At 33.8% G+C, this 25,891-nt stretch overlaps 4 protein-coding genes across 4 annotated transcripts; 3 read left to right on the top strand and 1 right to left on the bottom strand.

Moving 5' to 3' along the window:
* The first annotated feature begins 3,617 nt into the window (after nucleotides 1-3,617).
* On the top strand, nucleotides 3,618-7,310 carry LOC130806891 (uncharacterized). Its single transcript, XM_057672117.1, has 6 exons — nucleotides 3,618-4,605; nucleotides 5,441-5,603; nucleotides 5,876-6,052; nucleotides 6,136-6,219; nucleotides 6,480-6,558; nucleotides 6,640-7,310. The coding sequence occupies exons 1-6, from the start codon at nucleotides 4,238-4,240 to the stop codon at nucleotides 7,080-7,082; spliced, it is 1,314 nt and encodes a 437-aa protein (XP_057528100.1). The 5' UTR covers nucleotides 3,618-4,237; the 3' UTR covers nucleotides 7,083-7,310.
* Nucleotides 7,311-15,799: 8,489 nt separating this feature from the next.
* On the top strand, nucleotides 15,800-17,791 carry LOC130805448 (uncharacterized). The gene is made up of 4 exons (XM_057670221.1): nucleotides 15,800-16,466; nucleotides 16,587-16,792; nucleotides 16,894-17,114; nucleotides 17,608-17,791. Exons 1-4 carry the CDS (start codon nucleotides 15,800-15,802, stop codon nucleotides 17,789-17,791), a joined length of 1,278 nt encoding a protein of 425 aa, XP_057526204.1.
* Nucleotides 17,792-21,119: 3,328 nt separating this feature from the next.
* On the top strand, nucleotides 21,120-23,957 carry LOC130805449 (uncharacterized). The gene is made up of 6 exons (XM_057670222.1): nucleotides 21,120-22,059; nucleotides 22,142-22,325; nucleotides 22,779-22,871; nucleotides 23,103-23,206; nucleotides 23,284-23,668; nucleotides 23,870-23,957. Exons 1-6 carry the CDS (start codon nucleotides 21,384-21,386, stop codon nucleotides 23,955-23,957), a joined length of 1,530 nt encoding a protein of 509 aa, XP_057526205.1. The 5' UTR covers nucleotides 21,120-21,383.
* A 101-nt stretch (nucleotides 23,958-24,058) lies between these two features.
* Nucleotides 24,059-25,106, bottom strand: LOC130805450 (protein MAIN-LIKE 1-like). Its single transcript, XM_057670223.1, has 4 exons — nucleotides 24,798-25,106; nucleotides 24,485-24,710; nucleotides 24,273-24,340; nucleotides 24,059-24,214 (listed from the first exon to the last, which is right to left on the bottom strand). Exons 1-4 carry the CDS (start codon nucleotides 25,104-25,106, stop codon nucleotides 24,059-24,061), a joined length of 759 nt encoding a protein of 252 aa, XP_057526206.1.
* Between the last annotated feature and the right edge of the window lie 785 nt (nucleotides 25,107-25,891).

Genomic DNA, 25,891 nt, shown 5'->3' on the forward strand with positions numbered 1-25,891 from the left:
GCTCAAACGAGCATAAACAGACAGTAGTTGACTAGTTTCTCATCTTTTCTTCCAACGCATACGGTGGTTCAGTCTACGACGTTTTCATCCATTGCTTCAAGCCAACACAACAACACCTTATGTCGCTCTACTCCCTCTTTTACACCAAATTCTCTTCTTTTCACTTCATGACTTCCCTCAAAATTTTGAATAAATCAACTTTAGGGCTGAATGTAAATGTTTAGGGGCAAAAAAAATTAAAGCAAGAAAATAAAGTTGATAAATGAGAAATTAATGGATTGTAGAGGTAGAAGAATGGTTGCAAAGTAATGAAAAATAAAGGAAGATCTCAATTTTATGGGGTAAATATTTATCCTAGGGGAGGGTGAAGAATGTATTACCTTCATAATAGAGGACATTATCTTCTTTTTTCTTCATTATTTTTATTTCATGCTTATTTTACCTTCTTCACAACTATCTCAACTACTTCAAATGTATCTCTATTTATTTTTAATTCATTAGTTATAACTTTATTTTCCCCCTTAAATATTTATACTCAATCCAAACAGGCTCTTAAAGTGACTAATTACTTTTTTCATGAGTGTTTTGGAACGTGTTATGACGTCTGTTCAAATAAAACTCGGTAAAAAAGTCGTTACTGTTAAAGATTACTAAATTCATCAAAAGTTAGTTATCCGATTAGATAAAGTTTTTTATCACCTTTGCTTAATGAGTCTATTACATTTTATATATTTTAGTTTACTTGTTTTAGTTGCGAGTAAATTGGAAAATGACTAATAAAAGTCAAGTAGATAAAAAAAATGTAAAAATGAGATGAAGAAAGAAAATATGAGCTCATATTTTATAGATATTTGCCTGACAAATTGAAGGTTAAATATAGCGAATTGAGTAAAAAAATTGTTACTCCTCTGTCTACTCAATTTACCCCATTTTTCATTTTAGTCAGTCCTATTAAATTTGTCTTATTTTTATTTATTTTTTTGATCCTAATACTTCTACTTTCTATTTTATCTTTCTTATTTATAAATACTTGACCACTTTAACTTAGTATACCTATTTTTTTTGTCTCAAATTCTATGTATTAAAACAATCATAATTAGATTGTTGAATCCTTTCTCACTTCAATATTTACCTTTGTCCTTGCACTATACACAAGTTATTTTTGAATCACAGGGTAAACTAAGAAAATGAGAACGTCAAGTTAGATTTAATCTCAACTTCTTGCCTACAAATGATAATACTTGCTCCAACTAAAACAACCTTATACTCACACATCAGATGTTATCGTGTCACAGTCAATATAAATATTTTATTGTTTTGTCCACCATTTTTTATTTGAGTGTACTTTCATATGGAGGTTTGTAAAAAATGCTCCCTGTGTCATTTCCTATGTGTTTCATTACAATTTGACACACATACTAATATATTTATTCACACTATAATATCTCTTGTTTAGTATAGTTAAAATTATAAAAAAATTGATATTAATTATCTTTGAATGCAGACAAATTAAAATTATGCTTATTGCTTAACTATGTTTTTATTAATACATTGAGAGTAAATATAAGTTAGAGTGAAATATAAGTTAAGAGTGTTTGATAGATATTGTCAAAAAAAAAATATAGGACACATAGACTGGGCTAGACATGTGCAATGGGTCAGATAAGGAACGACCAAGCCGGGCTAAAATTAAAAATGGTTTTAAATGGGTCAGCCACTCTTGGTCCAACCTGTCTATGTTTTTGTGCTTCTAAATTTGCATTGAGATAAGTATGTTAGATTGAGTAAAATGTTTTATAACTTAATTACTTGTTTTTGTCAATTATAAATAGGCTATTAACAATTATAAATATATAGTAATGTATCATAATTTAGAAAATTAAATAATAATACAGCATGTCTTGCAATTGACCGCCTTACCATGAGAACAATAGCTCAATCGACCCAATTGTAATTTTTTACAATACGCTATCGGTAACACAAAAACTTAGGTGAGATCGTCTCACTTGTGAGACGCGTCTTATTGAGCCGGCTCAATTATATATTTTTTTTACCAATTTACAAATTAAAATGTTAATTTCAAGAGTTAAAAAGACCAATTTAAAGACTTAAAAGATCAATTTCAAGGATTTGAAATTGACATTTTAAGTCATGGAATTTGACAGTTTTAAGATTTAAAAGGTCAATTTCAATACTTAAAAAGCCAATTTTAAGACTTCAAAGACCAATTACAAGCATTAAATTTTCATTTTAACTTTGAAATATGATGACTCAAACATTAAAGTAGATATTAAAAACTTTGAAATTGATCTTTTAAGTCTTAAAATTGGAGTTTTAAGTCTTGTAATTGTCGTTTTAAATCTTAAAATTAGTATGTCATAATATTTTAAAAAAATTCTTGGGCCTGGACCAGTTGCACGGCTAAGGCCGTCTCATAGAAGACTAACTGTATCAGTTATTGATAATTTAAGGTTATTATTGATACCTTTACGGTCAATATTGTTTTCTTTTAAAAGCTATAAGTGATCTTTGAATTGATCACTTTATATGAAATTGATTACTTTAAGGTCTTAATTGACCACTTAAACATCGAAATTGTAGAATTTGAAAAAATTGATCAATTTAAGGTTATAAAACTTCTAAGTAAAAATTGATCACTTTAACGCCATAATTATCTCTTCTAGGTCAAAATTAAAAATTTTTATTTCCATTTTAGGTTTACTTTAAATTGAATTGAGCATTTTATTGTCAGAACTGATACTTTTATGATCAAAATTTAATCAGTTGTGATTTTTTGCGATAATAACAAGGCATATATGGAAGTCATTTATAGGAGTTACTCTTGTCAGAGACCGTTTATTGATGAGTCGACAACAAAATAAAGAGTTTATATGCTAATAATTGTATTAGTTGAGCTATTTAGCTCATATGTGTTGAACGTCTCATAGGGAAACAGTCTCACACAACAATTTGTGCGTTCATAGTGTGTTTTATTTTTCACAAATTCTTGTGAGAGACAAAGAGACCATCTCTAATTGGATTGGTCTAACCATTATATATTTTTTAAAATATTGTAAGTAGGCAATAATAATAATGTAAGTAGTCATTTAAGATATTGAAAGTAGGTATCAAAGATACGTAATTAAGCATTAAGGATAATGTAAGTATGCATTAAGAATACGGTAAATAGGTATTAATCTCTAATGGGTTGGGCTTGAGAAATCAAAAAGACGGTCTCTCAAGACTAGCTGTTTATTTTTGCAAGTAATAACCCGTTTAAAACACAATCCATGTACAACTACTGTTGAGAGACGTAAATCAAGTCTAACCCATTAAAGATTAATGCCTATTTACCATATTATTAATGCCTACTTATGTTATTTTTAATGCTTACTTACCGTATTCTTAATGTCTACTTTCAATATCTTAAATGTCTACTTACATAATTCTTAATGCCTACTTATAATATTTTAAAATATATAATACGTCGATCTATTTAAAGATGATCTATCAATAAGACCGTCTCTTACGAAAATTTGATCCATGCAAGACTCCATCGGTTTAAAATCGGGGTTACTATTTACCCGACCGTCCAAAAGTTCAATTTTCAAACAAACGTGAATAATACCAACCAAAAAAGTCTCCCCCACACAGCCTCTGGTCTCATCCTCAACCGCGGATTTCTGTATTGTTCCACACACTTTATATATATCTTCAACACTTCACCATTTCCATATATACTAACTCAAGCTTGTAAGCAGCACATCTTTCATTGGTATTTTTTTTGGCTTTTCAAATAATTTATTTATTCTTGTTTGGTGGATCCTTTATTCTTCACTTAAATTACACCATTAAATTTAATCATTAAACGCTTCAACCTTCCAATTCCATTTTGTCAGATTCTTTTTTGTGTATGGTTGTACTAAGAATTTATAAGAATATAAAGTTAATTCTATACCAAACAAGATTTCTTCTGGTTCTTCTTTAGGTCTTCTACTGTGTCATACTTATCTCCATTTTTTTCTCTCTCCTTACCACAATTCGTTAAATTTTTGAGCTTGGGGGAAATTTTTTATTGATTTTTAGTTCTGGGTTTTGGATTATTTGATTAAACAATCCAACCCCATGAATAAATTCCCCAATTTTATAATTTTGAGGGGAAATTGGGTGATAAAGTTGTGATCTTTGTTGAAAATAATTTCTGAATTTTGCTTAATTTATTGGGAATTGGGTTGAAATGGGATTAATTGAAGCAATTTGGGGAATATTTGATCTGCCCACATCAATTAGAAGTGGATTAATGGTGGATATTATGTTTTTTATTGCTCCAATTTGGACTGCTTTTCTGGTCGGTCTTATAATTGGATGGGTATGGAGACCAAGGTGGTGGGAAAGTTTGGACAAAAACAAGTTTGAATCTTTAATGTCCAAATTTGTGGAATTTTTATCTCCTTCTTCTCCGTCAAAAGTGCTTCCTTCTATTCAAAGCTTCACTCCTTTTACCATGAAATTCTCAAATTCTAAAGGAGAATCAATTGGTGAGGATATTAGTTCAAATAATGAGATATTGGCTTTGAAACCCACTTTTGTTGACTCCAATTTCAGGTAATTTGAATTGAATTGTAATCAAGTTAGTTCAAATATTTCTAGTTTTGCTTAATACTAATTTGTGAGTTGTAGAATTGTGTGTTATTGACGAGGGTAGCTCTTGAATTAAATTTTTATTGCTGTTGTAGACTTGTAGTTGCTTAAACAAGAAGTTTATTTGTGCTTTCTATTTGTAGTGTTTGTAGGGATCAACTCAATTAGAAGTTTAAGCTAATGGCTAAAATCATATGTATGTTATATACTCTCACACAGCTCACACGAAATTCATAAATTCTTACATGAGACCGGTCTTACCGTGAGACATGCCTCATAGGTTAATAGGTTAAATAGCCCAGTAATAGATGTTTCTAACTTATATGGGCTTCTTGTTTTGAGATCGTCTCACGGTGAGACGGTCTCACTGGCTGCACGAAATTTTTCAATCTAGTAGGGTGGATGTAACATTGGCTCTTTAACCATAATCTTCATTGCTCCAATTATAATGAGGAGTGAATAAATATCAGACCTTTTATTATGTTGACTTCTAATATCATGTTAAGGAACCAACTCAGCTTTAGCTAATGGTTGAAGCTTAGTGTAATGTTATATACTTTGATAGTGGTCTTGGTTATCTTAGTGGAAAATAGTGGGGTTTTTGGTTATTATTAGTTTGTTGAAATTGTTTTAAGTTTTGTATAAAATTGTAAGTTCTTGGTTGTATAATTTGAGGACTTAATGGGAGGTTTCTCTTGAGATGATTGTTTGTTTACCATGTGTCCATGTTAAGTTGTTCAATTCATCTTTTGTGTTGTTGGGTATGAATATTAAAGATGGAGTTTTGGTTCTTGTTTAGGTCATCACAGATAAAAGGCAAGGAAAATCCTGCTGTGGATAATGATGATATGGTGCATCTTTTTAAGCTTGTTGAGGAGAAAGATGGAGGTCCTTCGTGGATACAAATGATGGATCGCTCCACCCCAACCATGAACTATCGAGCTTGGCGGAGAGACCCCGAGGTAAAGAGTACCCCCCAAACTCGAAATTTCTTGCTTTTTTACTTGATGTAGTTGATGAGTGTCACATGATTCATTAATCTCCTCACGAATAGCGAATCGAAAAAGGCAAATTATGGTCGATTTTGGGCTATTCTTGGGCAAACTTGAGCAAATCACGAATTCAAAAACGAATTAACTAGCGAATTATGTTACAGTGAGTTAACCGAGGGTTTCAGCTGTTGATTACTTGATTTGTATTAAGACATTGTAAATTAACGCTTTTTTTTTTCTAGACCGGTCCACCTCAGTATCGTAGTAGTACAATTTTTGAAGATGCAACACCCGAGATGGTAAGAGACTTCTTTTGGGATGATAAATTTCGACCATCGTTTGACCCCATGCTCATAAATTCTAAAACACTTGAAGAGTCTCGTACTACTGGAACCATGGTAGTGCAATGGGTTCGCAAGGTAAAAAACTTCCTTGTAAAGCATTGTGGAGGATCAACTCCATCTAATGGCATGTAACTGACTTTTGCTGGTTGTCTATGCAGTTTCCGTTCTTCTGCAGTGACCGAGAGTACATAATTGGCCGTAGGATATGGGAGTGTGAAAGAACATTTTACTGCGTGACAAAGGTATAGACTATAAAGCTTGACATCCCAATATGTGATATTGTGATGTAAAAGATCGTATTCCGATTGACCCTTGATTGGTTAACTAGCACATAAGTTTACAAGTCTTTTAAACCCTAAGATCATAATTCTATGAGCGACATAAAATAAAGCGGAATTTATTATATCGAAAAGTACCACCTTTTTTTTGGATCTTCACATGATCATTATTTGAAGCTCTATGTGAACGCCGCCATAATTTCGTGTTTCTTTTTTCTCATCAGGGAATACCTAATTCCGTGCCTCGAAAGGACAAGCCGAGACGCGTGGATCTGTATTATTCAAGTTGGTGTATTCGCCCAGGTAGGTTTCGTATTTTGTACTTCCTACTTGTCTATCTTGTGAAAAATAAGGGTTCTGAGATCGTTGTTATTGTTAAACCAGCGGAATCTAGGAGAACGGGTGAGATGACAGCAGTTGAAGTGCTCCTTTTTCATCACGAAGACATGGGTATTCCATGGGAAATAGCTAAACTTGGTGTACGACAAGGGATGTGGGGAGCCGTCAAAAAAATCGACCCTGGTCTACGAATTTACCAGAAAGCAAGAGCTGGCGATGCACCCCTCTCACCCCAAGCCGAAATGGCCCATATCACCACGAAAGTAGACTCACAATATTTGACAGCTTTGTTGAACGGGGATGATCAGTCTGTGACCGAAGTTTCAACGCCCCAAGAGAAGCAGCAAGGAGGGATGAACGTCTCAAAGCTCCTCATATTTGGCGGGGCAGCTGCCCTTGCTTGTAGTCTCGACAAAGGGCTTCTAACAAAAGCCGTTATCTTTGGAGTTGCACGAAGACTTGGAAGAATGGGCGGTAAATTTAACTAATTTGAGGCGCCCTAATTGAGGTAGATTCGACATTCCTGTATCATGTAGTCGTAAATAACCTTTGTGTCACCTACGCAGGAAGGCGATCCCAGTCACCCGTCCATCCCTTCTCCCCCCCTTAAATAATAAATTCAGAAACAAAGAAGTTTTGCATGTGTAACCAGTAGCTTGAAGCTACAAACATTGTACTTGATGAAAGTAAAATATCAAATTGTATATTTTCAGAAATTTGCTATCTTTTTCTTCTTCATACTGTGATTTTGCATAGCCAATCTTTTTCTAATTCTATCTCCATACCGTCATGGCGTTATATCTCCTTGCGTACTTTATTAGAATATGGTGGGTAGAACATTCATCGGTGTACTAAACCAGCTAGGCTATCATTTTTCTGTGTTATATGTTACTAAATTTAATATTAATAAGTTTTGAATAAATTAACCCCAGTCATAATCTAGCTAGATGTATTTAAGTCTAGGCTGCAATTTTATATTTTCTTTTGTGTATTAGTTTATGAATTTTTCAGTCTGTTATGTCTATATGGTCATTTTTTGAATAAATTCTTGTATGAGACGGTCTCACCGTAAGACATGTCTTATTCTTGGGTTAAATAGCTCAATAATAGAAACTTTTAGCTTATAAACTTCTTATTTTAGATCGTCTCACCGTGAGACGGTCTCATATAAGACGGGGTCTCATATAAGACGGGCTAGGGTTTTATAAGCAATATCACACTTTTTGGTTGATTCCTTTGATTTTAAGCACTGTGGTTTTGTCTCATGAGAAAACAAATACTCGCTCACTTTCTATTTAATTTTCCATAAGGAACATTTTGACATTCTATACCGAATGTTTATGGAAATTAAGTATATATTATTTTATTAAATAATAAAATTAAGAGTGAAAAAGTAGGATCATAAACATTAATAAATATATATAATGTAAAGTTAATGAAAAGTAATGGGATTGCAAATATTTAAAAATATTAAAATAAAATTAATAGAAAACATATTATCCTTATAAGTATTACCAAAAATTGATAGTAATATTTTCTCACAAATATTTTACAATTAGTTGTAAGTATTTTAAGTAAAAGTATTATACAAATGTTAAAATATAGTTAGTGAAAAGTATATAGAGATTATAAGTGTTAAAAAATATTAAAATCGGGATTATTAATGTTAATTATGTCAGAAAAATAAGGTAAAAAAAAAGAAAAATTTTTTTAGAAAAACAACAGATAAAATATTTAAAATAAAAAAAGTAGAAACATCAAATAGTAGTACCAAACAAACAAACTAGAATTGACTATCGGAGTATAGTGTGAGACGGAGACTGATTAGTTAAGGTATGAATTCAGTATTTGAAAGCTAGAATTGAATTGTTGGGAGTTGGGGAAATGATATTGTCAGAAAATCTGAATGAATGGTTGTCGACATGCTATGCTGATGTAAGTGCATAGGGAGTAGATTCTTTCAATTTGTTGAAGATAGGAGGATCTGTGTTTCTCTGAATTAGGTTCACTCTTTTTTCACTTCAAATTTCCTCTTGATTTAAATTATTTTACGGTCTTAAAATTTAGCATTTTTATGAATTATAGTCTCAATATTTATTTTTTACGAATTACAGTCACCAAAGTATTAAAGTTTACAAGTTCAGGCCAAAAACACAAAATTTCAACTACTTCACCTAAAATTCCGACCACCAAAATGGTCGGAATTCTGTATTTTGGCCTGAACATGTATACTTTGATAGCTGTAATTCACAAAAAATAAAATATTGAGGCTGTGATTCGCAAAAATACTAAACTTTAAGACTGTAATTTGCAAATTATTTTTCTTTAAATTATCTCATTTCTAGTCAATTATAACAAACTTGAATCCAATTAAGATATACTCTCACTACCAATACATGTATATAAATGTAATCATATAATAATTTGAAAGGAAAGGCACTCTCACTCACCAAAAATCACAATATAAAGTTGAATAAGTGTTTATGATGTGTCTTAATTGTAGGGACTAAGTATACAAGTATATGATTAATAACAATAATCAACAATCAAATAAAGAGACAAGAATTTAAGGTGGTTTATCAATCTTGGGCTACACTTACCGTTCTATCCTAAGATAATATTATTGTGTTTTAACACTATGTTTAATTTTGATAGCAAATTAGGAGAGAAAAGAAAGGAAGGGGAGGGCAAAGAAAAGAAGGGAAAGGAAAGGGAAGGAAAGAGAGGGAAAAGACTCCCTTATTTGTTTAAGAAGGAAGGGAAGGGAAAGGAAAGAAAGATTATTTTCCTTTTAAATCTTTTCTCTTATGAAGAGATTTTAATGTTAACAAAATTAAAGGATTTAATCCCTCCAAACATCTTCCTTTCAAACCCCTCTCCCTCCCTTTTTGCTGTCTAGACAAGGGGATTTTCATCCCTTTAAATCCTTTCCTTTCTTTTCCCTCTGTTTCCTTCAAACCAAACAAGGCCTAAAGGAGGAATACAAACTTAAAGAAATCACCACTAAAAGTTATGTGTAGGATGAGAGGAGCTAATTAGGGAGAATACTTAAGCAATATGGAGTTCTATAAATGAGACTTAGACATACTTTTTAACCTAGGGTATGTACGAGTATTTATAGAGGAAGTAGGGGAAATAATGGAAAGCAACACCACTAAACAGAAAAACGAGGTAGCAATGATCAAAGAGTGTAGCAGGTGGCCTGTTCGAACGAGCATGTGCTGGGCTAGCACTTTTGTTTTGATTTCTTGTCTCTTCCACACGTCTTATGGTCCCTCAATACTTTTACACCTTGTCCTCCCTCTGAATGGGATACACTACAAGGCCAAGCCTGACACTCCAAGCATACACACAACCTATATGAATACATTATACGAAGTACAATGTGAATGTGACTTTTCCTCAACCAATCTCAATCTAGTACTTGGTGCTCTTCTTGCTTACACTAACATACTTGATTAATGCTCTTAATTATGTCCTAATTACTCAAATCGCCAATAATCTTAACATAATATTTATATTTTCAATAATTAAAGAGAATAATTAATGCCTATACAATATATAATATTATTTTTTTAAAATTAAAAAATGACTTATCAATTTAATATCTAATTGTTTCACTTATATAACGCACTTGAAAAACAAATACAAAACATATAATAATATTTTATAAAAAATATTTTTATAAAAAGTTTAGACAATAAAGATAAACTTTATCTTTAAATTTGAGTGCTTCATGTAGGAATTAATTATAAGAATTTAGGTTTGAGGATTAAGCTTGAATCATTCAATTTTCTTATTGTCAAAGTAGAGAAAAAACACTGCCATAAATACAAAGAAAGAAGCTAAAATTATAGAAACAAAATAACATAATGTCTTAATTTTCTAAAAAACCAAATTCATAATATTCTGGAATAAAATCAAAAATAAAATCAAAATATTTTGTTTCCTTATTTCCTATACTTCTCCTTAAGTTTAGTCTCGGGATGACCGAAACCAAACTTGCCTTCAAAGTTTCTTGTAGCCTAGAACGAGAAAGCTAACTCCCCCTGAGAACCAATCCAGGATTATCTAAGTAGTACTAACCGCCACTTTTAGTACCATGACAAATGATCTTCTGGGTGTAGGCATCCTGCACAACACAACCATGGGCGGTTATGAGAACAGTACAGTTAAGTTCCTTTCTAAGCTGGCTAATGAATAATAATTTGTATGGAAAATTTGGAATCACAAGGCCATCGTTTAATTTAAGACACGATGAAATGGCAATGGGGCCTTCACGATCCACACAGACAATATCATCATTAGCAATTTTAATATGAGTATGGGTGGTGGGGTCAATAGATAAAATATCACAAGAATCAAAGGTTATAGTATGGGTTGCCCCGCAATCAAAAATCCAAGAGTTTAAATAATTGTGATTAGATTTAATTATTTTGGGGCGTGACTTTAAATGGGTTGTAACATTTGTCTTTTTAGAGACACAAATTCTCATGAAAGACGGTCTCTCAAAGAGACCATCTTTCATGGGCCAGCCCATATCATATAATTTTAAAAAAATAAAGGTTGGGTTTTCATTAAAAATTAAAATTGTGAGTTTTAAAAAATTACCTCATTATTTGTGCATTAATTATGTCAATCATCTTATTCATTCATTAACCTCTTCCCCTTTATTCTTCCTATTCCATCTTCAAGCTTTCTCTTCTCATATTTTCTCAAAATTCAGACCAACCATTACGTGTTGAATTAAAAAGTTTGATTAATTTTTTCATATTTTCATATTCTCTGTTCTTCTTCGTTCACAGGTAAATAATAAGTTTGATCCATTTATTTGTTGATTCATTTTTTTCGTTTTTTAAAGGTATTTTTGACATATTTATCATTGTTCTTGTAATTATTTTTTTCGTTTAGAGACCGACCTATTTTCTCTTTGATGTAAGTTGACATTAAGTTGATGTAAGTTGGCAATTAATCTAACGTAAATTTGGGATTATGTTTATTGTAAGTTAACATTATATATGTTATAGGTTGACATTATAACTGTTATAAGTTGGCATCAGTCTGATGTAAGTTGATATTAATTCTTATATGAGTGGGTTTTAAGTTTGATGTTTTTAGGTCTAATATAAATTAACATTGAGTCTGATGTTAGTTGACATTAAGTTGATGTAAGTTGCCATTTGGTCTAATGTAAGTTGGCTTTATATCTATTGTAAGTTGGTATTGGGTTTGATATAAGTTAGTATTCAATATGATGTAAATTGGATGTAATCTGATATAAATAGTTATTAGGTCTGAATTTATTAATAGATTTGGGTTAGTACTCTCATCTCCCACAACATAGACCCATGTACAAAACTTATTAATAGCATTCATGAATTTATTTTTCTGTTTTTATTGCCCCTATTAATTACCCCCAATCCCCAAAGAAAGTAAAAGCCCAGCGGGCAGCACCTGCAGCAGCGAGTAGAGCCAGTGAATGTCGAAGCCTTTCCCAAAGACCCAAACCCTCTATCGGCTATGTGAGACTATGACCGGCAACCGGCGTCCACCGCAGCACCACTCCACTTTCCGGCTACCGCGCTGCACATCACTATCTTTTGTTGGACCATTTATGATTTCACTTGTTTAAGGTTATTTTTTTCTTTTTACTTTACAATTTTTTGTCATTTAATCTTAATGTTGAAATTAATCAAATTAATTTGAAGTAATCCATTTCTAATGTTGGAATGATGATGAAATTTTTCATATTAATTTTTTATTTGCAATTACATAATTAGGATTGTTAATTTTAGGGTTTTTTAAATTGGGTAAGTTACTTAATTTATTGGCATAAATTGGATTTTTGAATTTAAATTTGATGTTGAAATTAGAATTATCAATAGACAATAATGATTAATAATATATATGGTAATGAATCATTACTAATGTAAATTATGTAATGATTCATGGTTGTTGTGTATTGTAGAGTTGCAAATGGATAGATATTTCAAAAAACTTGCTTTCGAATCACATTTTCTTTCTAATTCAAGGTCCAAAAATTCACTAGTGATTGTAATTTTTTCATTATTGACTTCACTTCTTTTTTTGGATCCACCACTGATCAAACTTAATGCCAATTTACATCATACCTAATACCAATTTACATCAGACTTATTGCGTGCTTACATCAAACTTAACGCCAACTTACATCATACTTAATGCCAACTTACAGAGAATGATGTATTTTTAGTTGACAAAGAATGTTTAAGTTGGTTTTGAGTCCGACGTAAGTTGCCATAAAGTTTGAATGAAGTTGACATTTAGTCAGCTGTAGTTAGTATGAAGTCTGATATAAGTAGATATTAATTCTGATGTAATTTGACATTAAGTCTAACTTAAGGTTGCACTAACCATAATATAAGTTGAGATTAATTATGCTTTTAGTTGGTATTAATTATTCAATTTAATGTGTTATCAAATATTCATAAAAAAGTCTTTAAAAAGTCAATATGAATAATATATTATATAAATTGACATATAATATGATGTATGTTGGGATTATATATAACATAAGTTGACATTAAAAATAATGTAAGTTGGCTTAAAAATCAGTTATCAAATAGTTATAAAGAAGTTTTTTTTATAGACGTGATTGAGGGTAAATTCAAGATGAAATTATATTCGAATCTTAATATTTACTTTTCATTGATAATATGAAAGTTTTTTTTTATTGAGATTAGAGCATAATAATTACCTAGGTAGTTTCCAAAAAGAGTGGTTAATGATGTTCATTGAAATATGTGGAAGGTGTTTTTTGAAACTCACAAACTGTTGTTGGGATTTTAATTTTTTTTTGTTTTTAAATTAGACTGACAACATATATGGGCTAGGCTTGAGGACCGTCTCTCAAGAGACTAGCTATTTTAGAGAATAACGATGAAAAAAAATTTGGGAAAGTGGGGTAATTGAGCTCCTAGGTCATCTGGATTGGAGCACATGGGTGGGGATTGGTAATTTCAGATTGTTAGAGCATCAATGATGATGATCTCTTTTTGGGTCATATGTCCAAACAAGGGAAAAAATAATAAAAATGGTGATCTTTTATTAGGTGGATTGGGGAATAGATCACCAAAGAAGGTCTTCACGTGACCCGTTCAAGTGAACGGTCACTCATTTTTTTTCAAAAACATTGCCATGTGTCGCGTTCGTATTGGTCCATGAAAACCAGCAGCTCCCCCCTGCATTCCCTGGCACGCGTGTCATCTACCAAACCCACATGGTTGCTTTTGATTAATTGCCAAAAAATAGTCGTTAATGTAATTAACGGCTATTTTCGGATTTAATTAATTTTTTTTAAAAAAAAAATTATACCAACGGTCATATTTTTTCGAGATCTGTAAAATGAGACTCATATTGATATTTTTTGACATAATTTTATATTTACATATTTTCTTCTTATTTTCCTACTTTTTTTTTGTTAAAAAATACCAAAATAATCATTTTAATAATCCCAAAAAAAATATGGATTCAAATAACCCAAATTATGGAAGAAATCCAAGTAAAAAAAAAAATCAAGAAAAAAATCTTCTAACAATCAAAGTGCTCAAATTCATTATCAAAATCCTCCATTCAATCCTCCATTTTCTCAAAATACTCCAAATTCTTCTTACTATATTCTCAAAATATCCCAAATTCATCTTATTATGTTCCTCAAAATACCCAAAATTCTCAAACTATGCTTCACCACCATCATCAATCTCACAATGTCAGCTCTAATATTGATAACTATTCAACTCCGATAAGGGGTGAAAGTTTAGACGAAAATGAGATGGAGTATGATGATGATGATGATGATGAAAATGAAGGAAATGATTAAGATGATCAATATGGTGAAGATGGAGGAAATTTTGTTCATCATGTTGATGCTAGTCTCTAGACCCAACCATCATTTCAAGATCTACTTTTACAATTTGGTTCACCACCGAGCTTCACTCAATTGGTTCAACCATCTCAACAACATCCTAATGATGAAGCCCCTATACCTTCAAAGAAAAGTTGGGATTTGATTGAAGATATTGCTCTCATATGTTCAGTCATGAACACAAGTACAGATCCAATTGTGAGCACCAACCCAAAGATAAGAGTGAGGTGGCAAAAAGTTAAGGAAGCTTATGAAGTAGCGAGGATGGAATGACCCCATTTGATCCCACGAAGAACCGCCGACATGCTTAAATTTTGTTGGGGTAGAGTTGCTCCAGCATGTTTGAAGTGGTCTGGAAGTTATGACGAGGCTCTTAGGAGGAAGAAAAGTGGCACGAGAGACGAAGATGTGCTTAAAGAAGCGCATTTAATCCATCAAAGAAAACACGGTAACTTTAACTTGATTGAGCAATGGAAAATTTTAGGAAAATATAACAAGTGGAAGCAAGTGGTAAAAAGTAATCAAGAAAAACGATTGGATCAACAACCAACCGATGGTGTTAGTAGTGAAAGTAGTGGGAAAAGATCAAGGACGGAAGAAGATTCTGAAACACCAACAAGTGAAACTCAAGGAGGATCATCCACTCGCCCCGAGGGTGTGAAGAAGGGAAAGGCTCGCATGACTGAAAATGGTTGCAGATCAATCAATTCAAGCTTTGAGTGCATTTGGAGTGATTCTTCGACTTAATTCAGAAATTATGAAGGAGAAGACAGAACTTCAAAAACAAAAAGAAGCCCGAAAACAATAACAGCTTCAATTGGAAGAATATCGAATGAATTAGGAGATCTATCAATAAGCAAAAAAGGAAACTCTTCAGCCATGGGAAGCTGATATGATGGTTCAACTTGGACAATACTTTTAGAATTACAATCTTCAGTAGATGGTTTAGTTATGTAATGTCTTAATTATGTATTGTTTTTAATGATGGTTTAATTATGTAATGATTTAAAAAGAAGTTTTAACTATGTAAGGTTTTCATGCATTAGTCTTCTCATTTTCATCACCTTTTGGTATGCATTAGTCTTTTCCTTTCCATTACCTTTTGGCATGCATTAGTCTTCTCATTTTCATAACCTTTTGGCATGCATTAGTCTTCTCATTTCCATCACCTTTTGGCATGCATTAGTCTTTTTCTTTCCATCACCTTTTGGCATGCATGAGTCTTCTCATTTTCATCACCTTTTGGCATGCATAATATTATATATATGCACATCCACATTCAATTGGATGTACAACTTCAAAATGAGTTTTTCTAAGTTTAATTTTGCCTCATCCACTTCAAGTTCTTCATCTTCTGATGAACAGAATGAACTAATAAATAATATGGTTGATGATGCCTTTCAATACGCTATTCCTCCTATTGTTTCAACACTACAACCAAGGGTGAGAACCAAAAAAAAATATCGAATTCAAAGAGACCATTCAAAATGTCATTCCCAACTATTTAATGACTATTTTGCTGAAAATCCTACAAATTCTTCTCGATTGTTTCGACGTAAGTTTAGGATGACGAAACATGTATTTTTACAGATAATGGAAGCTGTCTCCAACAACGATCCATGGTTCACTACCAACATTGATGCAACTGGTAGAAAAGGTCTAAGTGCTTTACAAAAGTGTACTGCAGCTCTTCGTATGCTAGCATACGTGGTGGCTGCTGATCAGGTTGATGAGTACCTCCGAATTAGCGAAAGCACAGCACGAAAAGTACTCACTCATTTCACAAAGGGAATAATCAACCAATTTGGGCAACATTATTTGAGAAAACCAACACCACAAGATTTGACGAGATTATTGGCCTTTAGTGAAGAACGAGGATTCCCTGGCATGATTGGTAGTGTTGATTGCATGCATTGGGAGTGGAAGAATTGCCCAGCAGCATGGAGAGGGCAATATCAAGGCCGAGCTGGTATTGCAACATTAATTCTTGAAGTTGTCGCTGATCATCACTTATGGATATAGCATGCCTTTTTTGGGATGTCAGGTTCATATAATGATCTCAACGTGCTAAATTAATCACCTCTTTTAGTTGATTTGTTTGAAGGATGGGCACCACCTGTCAATTTCACGGTGAATGGAAATCAATACGGCATGGCTTACTATCTCACTAATGGCATTTATCCTAAATGGGCTACTTTTATTCAGTCTATTACTGATCCACAAACAGCAAAAGCAAGGTTATTTGCCCAACATCAAGAAGCAGCAAGAAAGGATGTGGAGCAAGCATTTGGGATTGCAAGCTCGATTTGCAATAATTAGAAAGCCCTCACTTACTTTGGATGAAGGACGAATCTCTTATATAATTACTTCTTGTATAATTATGCATAATATGATAGTGGAAAGATGAAAGAGATACATATACACACTATGTTGATGGTAGAGAGTTCATGGGAGATCGCCCAAAAGGTCCATCGGAAGGTACAAGTGGATTAAATGATGACTTTGAGTATTACACAGATAGAATTGCTGATATCAACCGTTACTTGGCAAATAAGGATGATGTTGAAGATCGACAAACACATTTATCTTTAAAAGCTGACTTGGTTGAAAATATCTGGCAAAAGTTTGGAGGGAACCGCAATTAATGTATCATTTAAAATTTTAGTTTTTTAATTTGTGTGTTTATTTTATGTATGCGCATTGTAATCTTTATTTGAAATTAACGAATTTTCCTTACTTATTATTAATGTCTATATTTATATTTATTAAGAAAATATTAGTTTTATTAAAAGAATAATTTTTTTTAATTATAAAATAATAGATCTATTTTAATCAAATAAAGAATTATATTAACTTTGTACATGAAAATATTATTATAAAAAAAATAAAGATAAATGTTAGATAAATTAAGGGAGATAAATTATGGTGGGATAGAAAAAAAAGTAAGAAAGAGAGGATAATAACCTTTTAAAAGAGGTTATTGTTAATAAAATTAGGTTGAAAGATGAACTTTTAGAAGAGAGAAAAGTTATGAAATAATAAGATGACTTTTTTTGGGTCATGAGTAAGGATGCTCTAAGTTTTTTCAATTGTTGTCTCTCTATATACAGGTGTATTTTGGTAAGTTTATGCTTCCCCCTTTCCCCATTATCTCCTCCCTTCTCTGTTGCGTTCTGCTCCCTCTCCCTTTTTTCACGTCTTTTTTCTGAACCTGTTGCGACACTCCTAAAGGGGTTGGCCACACTGCCGGTTAACTGGTGCCTCGGTGGCGGTCACCCAGAGCTGGTGAACTGATATTTCTTTTGGTTTTGGTGTGTCGACTTTGGTGATGGTTTGAGATGTCTGATTCATAGGTTGCAATTTTTGATTCTTGATATTTGATGTCGATTGTTGGACTTTTTATGGGTTCTTAAGTAAGTTTTGGTATCTGATTTTTAGACTTTTATTTAAGGGTTCTTGATTGTGGGTTTTAGGGGAGTGGGTTATGACGGGTACTGGGTTTTGTTGGTGGTAGCAGTAAAAGCTGCTGTGACACACCCATAAAAGCCCATGATGACATATCTTGTCCGTTTTCATCTTTAGTTTCTTCTGGATCTGATGTTGCTGCAGGTTGTAGGAGGGTTTGTGGCGAGTTGAGCCTTGCCGCCGGTTTGGGTAATCGGTACCACTTGGTGGGTGGTGGTGGTGGTGGTGGTGATGGGGGTGGTGGGGTTGGTGATGGATTTTTGAGTTGTTGAATTAGTTGGAGGAGATGATCCCCAGTGACAATTTGGTTGTTTGGGTTTGAATTTTCAGTTTGGTCGGTCATTTTTGTGTTTCTTTTTGTGTTAGTCTGTAGTAAATCTCATGGCTCTGATACCATGTAGGAATTAATTATAAAAATTTAAGTTTGAGGTTTAAGTTTGAATCGTTCAATTTTCTTATCCTCAAAGTAGAAGAAAAATATCCCTATAAATACAAAGATAGAAACTAAAACTATAGAAACAAAATAACATAATATTTTAATTTCCTAAAAAACTAAATTCATAATATTCTAGAATAAAATAAAAATAAAATCAAAATATTTTGTTTTCTTATTTCTTACACTTCACACACTAATAATATAAATGTGGACAAAAAAGTATTCATATATTACTAGTAATTTAAGTAGCCAATAGGAAAATATGAGTATATATATTACAAATAAAAGTAAATCCAAATCAATGCATATTATATATAAATCATCTCAACAAATCTAATGCAATATAAAAACAAAACTATAATACATTAATAGTAAAATATCCTCCAAACATTCATCTAAATTGGTCAAAATGATAATTTTATGTAGAGATCATCTCAATGAAATTAGCTGCGGAATAAAAATTTTGGAGGCCCTATTTATTTTTACAGTGTCTTTTAAAATACGGCATTTTATTAAATTAAAAGATAAAAAAAATTTTCACTTTAAGAAACATAATTCAAAACGAAATATATTGTAATATTATATTACTTTAAATATAAAAAAGTTTTATAAAAAATCATTTAAAAAGTGTTATTTGGAATCGAACCTAAATAACACCGTTAATATTCGAGGGCCCTAAACGGTCCACTACTCTGAATACCTTTAAAACCGGACCTTTATTATAAATAAAAATAAATATGAACTTCACTTTTGATGGTGGATAAAACAGCTTGCAATTTAGTATAGTACATTACCTTGAAATCATCCTACAATATTAAACAATGCTCATTATTCTTTACCATCACCGAACAAATTAAAATAACCATTTGGCCTTTGTTCGTTAATTACCATCAACAAATTATGCATGTATATTATATTTAGTGCAATTTTGTAAGGTACTACTATACTACTCTCTCCATTCCTTAAAGAATTTTTCACAATTCATTTCGGGTGTTTCATTTGTTATTTAAATAAAATATCTTTCCTTTATATCATAAATTTTAGACAAAAATAATTTTATTCATACTCATTTTAATATTTTAATAATGCTTATGGTCCTCACATATTTTCCACTAACTTCACTTTGATATTTTTATATTTCTTATGGTGCCCACATGTTTCTTACTAACTTTATAAAAATATTACTTATGCAAATTTCATTAAGAAACGAATGGAGTAATATTTTGTAAAACTCTGGTATACATATTTTGTAAAGTAATTCTATAGTACTTTGTAAAACTTTGGATAATGAGATTTCCAATAAAGTTAATAATAATCCAATAGTTAATAATAATGTAAAACTCTTAGGTTTACTTAATTATTTCATTGTGAAATTTCACATAAAATATTAGCAAAATGTTACTAAACGTTAATTTCGAAGCTTTAAGGTTGTTGTACACTTATTCATGCGACTCACAATGGAATTTGAAATGGTGAATTGCATAAATAGACATACAACAGCCTTAAAGCTTCAAAATTAACGTTTGCTAACGTTTTTATGTGCAAAAACGTCACGGTGGAACAATTACGTAAACCTCAGGGTTACCGCATGAATTTTGTAAAAGTTTTGATTATTACGTGGAAAACCCAAAACCTCAGGATTACCACATGAATTTCCATATTAATAGTGAATATTTTCAAACTGAGATTCCAAAATCATACTATATTTATTTTATTATAAATGCTATATTTGACTTTTTATGTAATTTAATTTGTTATATTCATTATTTATGTATTAAATTATTCACATCTAAATTATAAAAAATTAATATTATTTTCAAACATGATTTTACTTGACTATATTTTGTTACATTAACTGCAATATACAAAATAAATTTAAAGGATTAACACTTAACGGTGTCAATAATTGTAAAGTATTTTGAAATGAAGGATGTAATATCACTAGTGTAATGACATCATCTAACCATTTTGGAGGGGAAATTTTTTAGGGAATTATTATTTGTCGCCACCTTTTTCATTTTATTGCCACCCCCCTTCTAACAAAATTACCATATTACCCCTAGATTAAAAAAAATTACAAAAATGCCACTTAAGTTAAAAAATGTTTAAGAAATGTAAATGACACTTAATAACATTGTTATCGCTTAATAACATTATTATCGGAATTATATATATATTGAATTTTCAGAGGCTTTATGGTAGTATATTCGAATTCAAACACGATACCTTCTCTCTAAAAACTCTCTAAAAACAATACGTAAAGTTAAACAAGCTAGAACTCTAGATCGAACATCAATGGCATACCAAGACGTGCATGATAACGATCCGGTAAGTAATTAATCGATTCGATTTTTGCAAAAAAAAAAAAAAAATAGGAACGAAGTCGCACAAACCAGTCGCACGATTTGTGCGACTGCTTCAAATTTTTTTTTTATTTTTTTTTGTATTTGAATATAATAAAAAATAAATAAATAAATAGAAGTCGCACAAAACGTGCGACTGTGCGTTGCACGTTTTGTGCGACTTCTATTTTTTTTTTTTAACTTCGAATTATAAAATTTATTTTGTTTAATTAAATTATTTTATTTTAATCTATTGTTGTGCTATAATAATGGTATTTTATTATAATTATTTTGTAGAAATAATTATTTTTTAAGTTATTATTATTTTGATATATTATGATAATGTTATTATAATTATTATTTGCAGGACTTAGAAAATTTAGGAGATAATATAGATTATTCTGATAGATTTGTTACCGATAGAGAATTTGATTCTGTAGATGATTTACATACTTGGGCTAATGAGATAGCACTAACAATTGGATTTCAATTTACACGTGCTTCATATAAAAAAAAAGAAGGGCGTTCTAGAGTGAGTCTGTACTTAAGATGTCACCGTTACGATAAAAGAAGTGTTGATTTGCATAACTTAGACAATGCTCCCCGACCAGGTTCCAAAAGTAGGGGTTGTGGGTGTAAATTTATGATTTTAGGAACTAGTCGTAACCCAAAGGAAAGACCTTGGACGGTTAGAGTGTTTCCTGGTGAAAAAGGAATACATAACCACCCGTTCTTCATGTACATAGATGGTCAAATAAGAGTAAATAGGATGACTGTGGATATCAGGCAGCACATACGAGATCTAAGTGCAACTGGCATGCAACCAGCATTTATAATGTCTTCAATTAGAAGAAATTTTCCTCGTTTTTATGCTAGTATGAATCAAATTTACAATGAGAGACAGTCAATCAGGAGAGAAGAGATGGATGGTAGGACTCCTCTTCAACACTGTCTGTATATGGCCACGGAGCATAATTATGTAGTTTGGAGGGACTTGGATAGTGAGGATCAGTTGACTAGATTATTGATTGCGAATCCAACTTCTATCCAGATGCTACGTTCGTGGCCCCATGTTGTGTTGATAGACACAACGTACAAAACGAATAAGCAAAAGTGGCCCCTTTGCGAAATCATTGGAATGACGCCAACGAATCATAATTTCTTGGTTGCATTATGTTTGATGCGAGATGAGGCGGCTGTGTCTTATTCTTGGGTGTTGGAGAGGTTGAGGGATATTTACGGGACAGTCCAGACGCCGGATGTAATCGTAACGGATCGGGATGAGGGTTTGTCTGCAGCTATTCATGCTGTCTTTCCAGGTAAACATGTTTTAATTATTAATTATCGTCGATCTATGTATTATATATTTCTGAATTAATTTTAAATTTATGTTTAATGCAGATGTACGACATCTATTATGCGTATGGCATATTGGCAATGACGTGGAGAACATGGTCGATAAATTGTGTGGCGGCAAGAAAAATCAACAGGGCCAGTTATTCAGGCAAACAAAATGGAACCCCTTAGTTAACAGTATGACGATCGCCGATTTTGAAAACAGATGGGAAGGGATTGTGTCCACTTGGTCGACTAGGAACCGGAGAGTCGTGCGATATTTGGCAGGAACATGGATTCCTCACAAAGAGAAATTTGTGCGTGCGTGGACGAATGATTGTTTGCACTTGGGTAACCAGACTACCAGTAGAGTTGAAAGTCAACACTCTTCCTTCAAGTACTACTTGGGTAGCGGTAATAGCTCATTCGATACGCTGTTTAAAAGGGCGCACGCACAAATTACAAATCAACAATCAAAAATAAGACAAGCTCTTGAGGAATCTAAGAATTCCATTTCAAGGACGTCGCGACTAAATTTTCTACGACCGTTGTATCGTCATGTTTCTATATATGCCTTGGAACTATTGATGATGGAGCACAACCGGATGTTAACCCTGGGCAGTTGTCTTTTAGAAAAATGCGGTTGTGTCATTCAAAAAACCCACGGATTACCATGCGCGTGTTACTGTTACTTGTCTATCAGGTCTAATGGTGCTTTGTACTTGGACGATATACATCCGTTTCGGAAAACGTTAAAGTATTTAGATGCAGAAGAAGACGCCAACGAAGAAGTACGGCACGCAAACGCCAATGATAAAGAGTACTTTCAATCGTTGGTGGATGAAGTTTTAAAATCCGACCCCTCAGTACTACGACGCGTCTCTCAGGTACTTGAACATGAGCTACACCCCGATGGTGACGACATACCTGAGCCCGAAGCAAGTCCACCGAGGAAAGGAAGACCAATGACAAGCAGAACCTTGAGGAGAAACAAAAGTGCGTTTGAGTACAATAGATCGTCCTGAAGGGGTCGCGGATCAAGATCATCATCACGCGGGAGATCCAGTGGTAGATCAAGCAGCCGGTCGCATCAATCGTCAGTTGGAATTAACTTCAGTTTCAACTTATCAGGTACCTTTATATCTTTTCATTTAATCTTATATGTTTTATATCAATATTGGCGTAATGATATATTGTTATTTTTTCAGATGGTGCAGCAGGTCGTGATTTTTCACTTTTTCCGTGGCCAGATCACATTCCATTTATTCTTCCGCCATATCTGTTTGATTGGATTGATGTTATAGGTGACGGTAATTGTGGATTTAGAGCTATTGCCGCCACAGAGTTAGGGGGTGAGGAAGCATGGCCTCTGTTACGACGTGCAATGAGTTTGGAAATGGAAACGCATAGAGAACAATATGCACGCTTATATTTATCAGCTGATTCGGTGGAGGAAGCTATATTCAGAGTTGGTGCCCACAATAAAGGACCTGCTCCGTACGCTCACTGGTTGGAAGTGACAACACTGTATTCTGCAGCAACATTTTTAAACATAGCAATTGTGTATTATGGCTCTGCGGATGGTCATCCAATGTACAATTGTTTAGTGCTTCCTTTAAGAAGAACAGGGGGAACGCATGGCGTAAATAAACTTATACATATTCTTTGGGTAAACGGGAATCATTATGTTCAGCTTTTAATGAACGATGATTCATCTCCACTGCCGCCAGTCCAACAAAATTGGAGAGCAGCTAACAATTCATGTGCAGATTTAGAAAGACAATATCGTAATAGGATATCACTTTGGAGTAGAATGTGCAACATACAACGACAACAGCATAATAACACCGCCGAAGACGCGGTGAATTTAGATTCTCCATAGTGTTTATATAAAATTCAATTGTTCAAACGATTAAAAAGTTGTTCATACATAAAGATTAAATACAACAATTGTTCATGCATTACAAAACAGGTAAATGTCTATTAGGGGCTGCGCCCTCTACACTCTTGCCATTCGGAAAACAACTCTCTAAGATCCTCTAAATACATATCAGCAGCATCTCTTTCCCGAGGCGTCATTTGAGCAATAGCTGGCATCCTGAGCAATGGTGCAAGTCGAGTTGGAAATTCAGCAGCAAACTGTAAAACCAGACAATTGCAAAGTCAATACATGTTATGAAACATAAAAATAAAATACATAATTAGGAACACTAACATATTCGACTCTGTTATCCGCAGCACCAAACGCAGCAGCAGGTCCTTCACCTGGGATGAGAAAACAGTGGGAAGACACTCTAAACCAGTCCACGTAATCCGGGGCAGCCTCTGATGGAACCGATGCGCGACGCAGTGCCTGCTCCACTACGCGGGCACACTAAGGGAACCTACTCCACATCTCCGTAAACATACAAGAAGAAGCGAATGTAACTGAGTAGGAGCCCTGTGCTAGTCGCAGAGCTTGGGTAGGTCTCAGCGGAGCCGAGGGAATCTCCTGTGCAAAACCGAGCTGCCTCACTGTCCTCTCAGGCAAATAGACCTCCACGATATCGAAACAGGTGATACCACCGATATAGGAGGTACGTGGGTGCTCGTTCAATAAAGACCTATCATAAGTCAAGTACGGAGTCCACTCCACCTGCTCACAATGAATATAATACATAATCAACATAACATCTCTGCCCTTGACAAGTTAAACAATTAAGTTTGAAGTCATGTACAAAACCTGTGCCTCTGTCATGGCATCCAGTATGCTCCTACAGTCTATCAGTCTGCTCAGCTCGCGGATTGGCTTCGGCGGGGACCACATCTCTGCCCTTGTCTTGTTCGGCATGTCAGCTTGACGCGGATGGGGGCGGAAGGCTGGGAAGTACTCGTAAATCCATGTCTGCAACAGTGTCAGGCAACCAGCAATAGTCTTGCACCCAGTCCTTGTCGCCATACCCAGTTGGCGATACATGTGAGCAAGCGTCACTGCACCCCAAGCAATGTCAGCCTGATCAGCGGTAACAGTAACAACAGGGTGAGGACGCATCCCGACTCTAGTCTTATCCACGAGCAACGTGGAACCTACTATAGCCATGTAGTAGGCGGTACGTTGAGTATCCATAGACTGAGAACGGTGGCATAGCTGCAACAGTGCACCAACATTAATGCTGCCGCTTGTGAAGTGCCCCTTCGCACGCAGCTCCGACAATGGCATACCAAAAAGGCCGGCCAGGCCAAGCTGCCATTCATTATCAGACGGTTGCACGGGAAGTGAACCGTCAATGCCAATTCCCAAGATGCGTTGCACGTCGTGCAACATTATGGTCATCTCCCCCCACGGCATGTGGAAGGTGTTGGTGTCAGGCTGCCACCTTTCCACAAATGCCGTAATGAGAGCACTGTCGATGTGCTGGTGCATTATATACGGCAGACGACCAAGGGGAGTACCAGGTAACACCCTGTACAATTCATCAGACATGTCCTGAAGTCTAATGATTGAATCCAACGTTTTCTTCCGAGCACGACATTCCAAAATCGGAGGGGTGCGCTCCGATCCCTCAAATATAGCCTTTGCTACGTGCCCACCGTAGCTGGGTATTAAAGTAGTATCAACAGGGCCCCCGGGCTGGGCTGATGTGATTAACCAGTCCGTGTCCGCGGACTGCGATCGCCTCCTCCCCCGTGGAGCCGCATCCTCAGCCTAGCTTACTCCTGCCTGATCAGAAGTGCCACTCGAGCCCTGCCCTCTAATCTTGAACTTAACAGCATGGCCTCTTACGATCGTCCAATCAATAGGATGACATGCAGACTCATGCTGACCAAGAGACTCTT

This window comes from Amaranthus tricolor, chromosome 2, assembly GCF_026212465.1.
Source record: "Amaranthus tricolor cultivar Red isolate AtriRed21 chromosome 2, ASM2621246v1, whole genome shotgun sequence".
Taxonomy (NCBI): domain Eukaryota; kingdom Viridiplantae; phylum Streptophyta; class Magnoliopsida; order Caryophyllales; family Amaranthaceae; genus Amaranthus; species Amaranthus tricolor.

Bases quoted from the DNA above. Each gene is read 5' to 3' on its own strand.
- LOC130805448 (XM_057670221.1), top strand. From the start codon at position 15,800: ATGAGTTTTTCTAAGTTTAATTTTGCCTCATCCACTTCAAGTTCTTCA. The intron at 16,467-16,586 runs GTATTGCAACAT...CACCTCTTTTAG, and splicing joins GCAATATCAAGGCCGAGCTG to TTGATTTGTTTGAAGGATGG. The intron at 17,115-17,607 runs GCAAAAGTTTGG...CTCTATATACAG, and splicing joins GACTTGGTTGAAAATATCTG to GTGTATTTTGGTAAGTTTAT.
- LOC130805450 (XM_057670223.1), bottom strand. From the start codon at position 25,106: ATGCGTCCTCACCCTGTTGTTACTGTTACCGCTGATCAGGCTGACATT. The intron at 24,711-24,797 runs GTTTTGTACATG...CATTGTGAGCAG, and splicing joins ATGCCATGACAGAGGCACAG to GTGGAGTGGACTCCGTACTT. The intron at 24,215-24,272 runs GTATTTTATTTT...CTGGTTTTACAG, and splicing joins ATGTTAGTGTTCCTAATTAT to TTTGCTGCTGAATTTCCAAC.
- LOC130805449 (XM_057670222.1), top strand. From the start codon at position 21,384: ATGATTTTAGGAACTAGTCGTAACCCAAAGGAAAGACCTTGGACGGTT. The intron at 22,060-22,141 runs GTAAACATGTTT...TGTTTAATGCAG, and splicing joins TATTCATGCTGTCTTTCCAG to ATGTACGACATCTATTATGC. The intron at 23,669-23,869 runs GTACAATTGTTT...ATATCGTAATAG, and splicing joins TCTGCGGATGGTCATCCAAT to GATATCACTTTGGAGTAGAA.
- LOC130806891 (XM_057672117.1), top strand. From the start codon at position 4,238: ATGGGATTAATTGAAGCAATTTGGGGAATATTTGATCTGCCCACATCA. The intron at 5,604-5,875 runs GTAAAGAGTACC...TTTTTTTTCTAG, and splicing joins CTTGGCGGAGAGACCCCGAG to ACCGGTCCACCTCAGTATCG. The intron at 6,220-6,479 runs GTATAGACTATA...TTTTCTCATCAG, and splicing joins CATTTTACTGCGTGACAAAG to GGAATACCTAATTCCGTGCC.